The sequence below is a fragment of the Pterocles gutturalis genome, unplaced genomic scaffold (assembly GCF_000699245.1).
Source record: "Pterocles gutturalis isolate BGI_N339 unplaced genomic scaffold, ASM69924v1 scaffold44669, whole genome shotgun sequence".
NCBI classification, from domain to species: Eukaryota; Metazoa; Chordata; class Aves; order Pterocliformes; family Pteroclidae; genus Pterocles; species Pterocles gutturalis.
Window position 1 is genome coordinate 1 of NW_010134798.1, and position 1,873 is coordinate 1,873.

The following is a 1,873-nucleotide window of genomic DNA, read 5'->3' on the forward strand; positions in this document are numbered from 1 at the left end:
GCGGCAGCACGTCGGAAGGCTTCGAGGATTTCACCGGCGGCGTGACGGAGTGGTACGACCTGCGCAAGCCCCCTGCCGACCTCTACCACATCATCCTCAAGGCGCTGGAGCGCGGCTCGCTGCTCGGCTGCTCCATCGACGTGAGACGGCTTTGCGGTTTTTTGGGGTTAAAAAAAGAAGATTTGGGGGCTCCTGGAGAATAGGCGTGGGGCCGGTAACGCGGGCGCCGGCTCGTTTCCTCGCAGATAACAAGCGCCTTCGACATGGAGGCGGTGACGTTTAAGAAGCTGGTGAAGGGACACGCGTACTCGGTGACGGGGGCCAAGCAGGTGAGATGGCGCCGTTTTGGGGAGAAAACTGGACTTTTTGGGGAGAAAACGGCAGGTTTTGGGGAGAAAATGGGACTTTTTGGGTCGAAAATTGCGATTTTGGGTTGAAAATGGCACTTTTTTGGATCGAAAATAGCACTTTTTGGATCAAAAATGGGACTCTTTGGGTTGAAAATGGCACTTTTTGGGGAGAAAACAGCACTTTTTGGATCAAAAGCAGCGCTTTTGGATCAAAAACTGCATTTTTGGGGTTGGGGTCGAAAAAAGCACTTTTTGGGGAGAAAATGGCACTTTTGGATTGAAAATGGCACTTTTGGGGTCAAAAATGGCAGGCTTTGGGGAGAAAATGGGACTTTTTGGGGAGAAAATGGCAATTTTTTGGGGTCAAAAATGGCACTTTTGGGGAGAAAACGGCATTTTTGGGGTCGAAAATGGCACTTTCTTGGGAGAAAATGGCACTTTTTGGGTTGAAAATGAGACTTTGGGTCAAAAATGGCATTTCTGGGTCGAAAATGGCACTTCTGGGTCAAAACCGGCATTTTTGGGGTCAAAAATGACACTTTTGGGGGAGAAAAAGGCAGGTTTGGGGTTGAAAATTAGACTTTTTAGATTGAAAATACGCTTTTGGGGGAGAAAATGGCATTTTTGGGTCAAAATGGCATTTTTTGGGTTGAAAAATGCAGTTTTTGGGTCAAAATGGCAGGTTTTTGGTTGAAAAAGGCACTTTTTGGGGAGAAAATGGCAGGTTTTGCGTCACGGGCCCTGACCGGCGCTGTTCGCAGATCAACTACCGCGGGCAGTCCCTGGGCTTGATCCGGATGCGCAATCCCTGGGGAGAGGTGGAGTGGACGGGAGCCTGGAGCGACAGGTGGGGACCGCGAGGCTTCGTTAGCGTTAATTAACGAAGTGGCTTGGCCTCAGTGTGAGATCCGTTTGCCGCCCGCAGCTCGTCCGAGTGGAACGCGGTGGAGCCGGCGCTGAGGCAGCAGCTGATGGTGAAAATGGAGGACGGGGAATTCTGGTAAATGACAAATTAAAAAGAAAACAAAAAAACCCCTTTTCCCAGCATTTTTGCGCCAGAAAAAGACGGAAAACTTCCACTGCCTCCCTTTGGCGCTTCCTCTTCCTGCAGGATGTCCTTCAGGGATTTCCTCCGGGAATTCACCCGCCTGGAGATCTGCAACCTCACCCCGGACGCTCTCCAATCCCGCAAATTCCGCAAGTGGAACACGCGGCTCTACGACGGGACGTGGCGGCGCGGCAGCCCGGCCGGCGGCTGCAGGAACTACCCAGGTAGGCGCCGCCGGTGAGGAGTTTCACCTCCACAATCACCGTTTTTGGCATCGGTTTCACCTCTTTTTGCTCTTTTTCCAGCCACTTTCTGGATCAACCCGCAGTTTAAGATCCAGCTGGAGGAGGTGGATGACGACAGGGACGAGGACGGCGGGCGCGAGCCCGGCTGCAGCTTCCTGCTGGCGCTGATGCAGAAGCACCGGCGCCGCGAGCGCCGCTACGGCAAGGACATGGAGACCATCGGGTTCGCC

General features: G+C 53.0%; 1 protein-coding gene across 1 annotated transcript in view; it reads left to right on the forward strand.

The window, feature by feature from the left end:
* Positions 1-5: 5 nt before the first annotated feature.
* LOC104467791 (calpain-1 catalytic subunit-like) overlaps positions 6-1,873 on the forward strand; it is a gene marked incomplete at both ends in the record, with an annotated part of 2,692 nt that continues 824 nt past the window's right edge. Inside the window, 6 exons of the mRNA XM_010081692.1 lie at positions 6-140; positions 246-329; positions 1,112-1,197; positions 1,276-1,350; positions 1,462-1,622; positions 1,704-1,873. The exon at positions 1,704-1,873 is cut by the window's right edge and continues 4 nt beyond it. Of these exons, the coding sequence (XP_010079994.1) occupies positions 6-140; positions 246-329; positions 1,112-1,197; positions 1,276-1,350; positions 1,462-1,622; positions 1,704-1,873 (711 nt within the window). The remainder of the gene's footprint in view (positions 141-245; positions 330-1,111; positions 1,198-1,275; positions 1,351-1,461; positions 1,623-1,703) is intronic.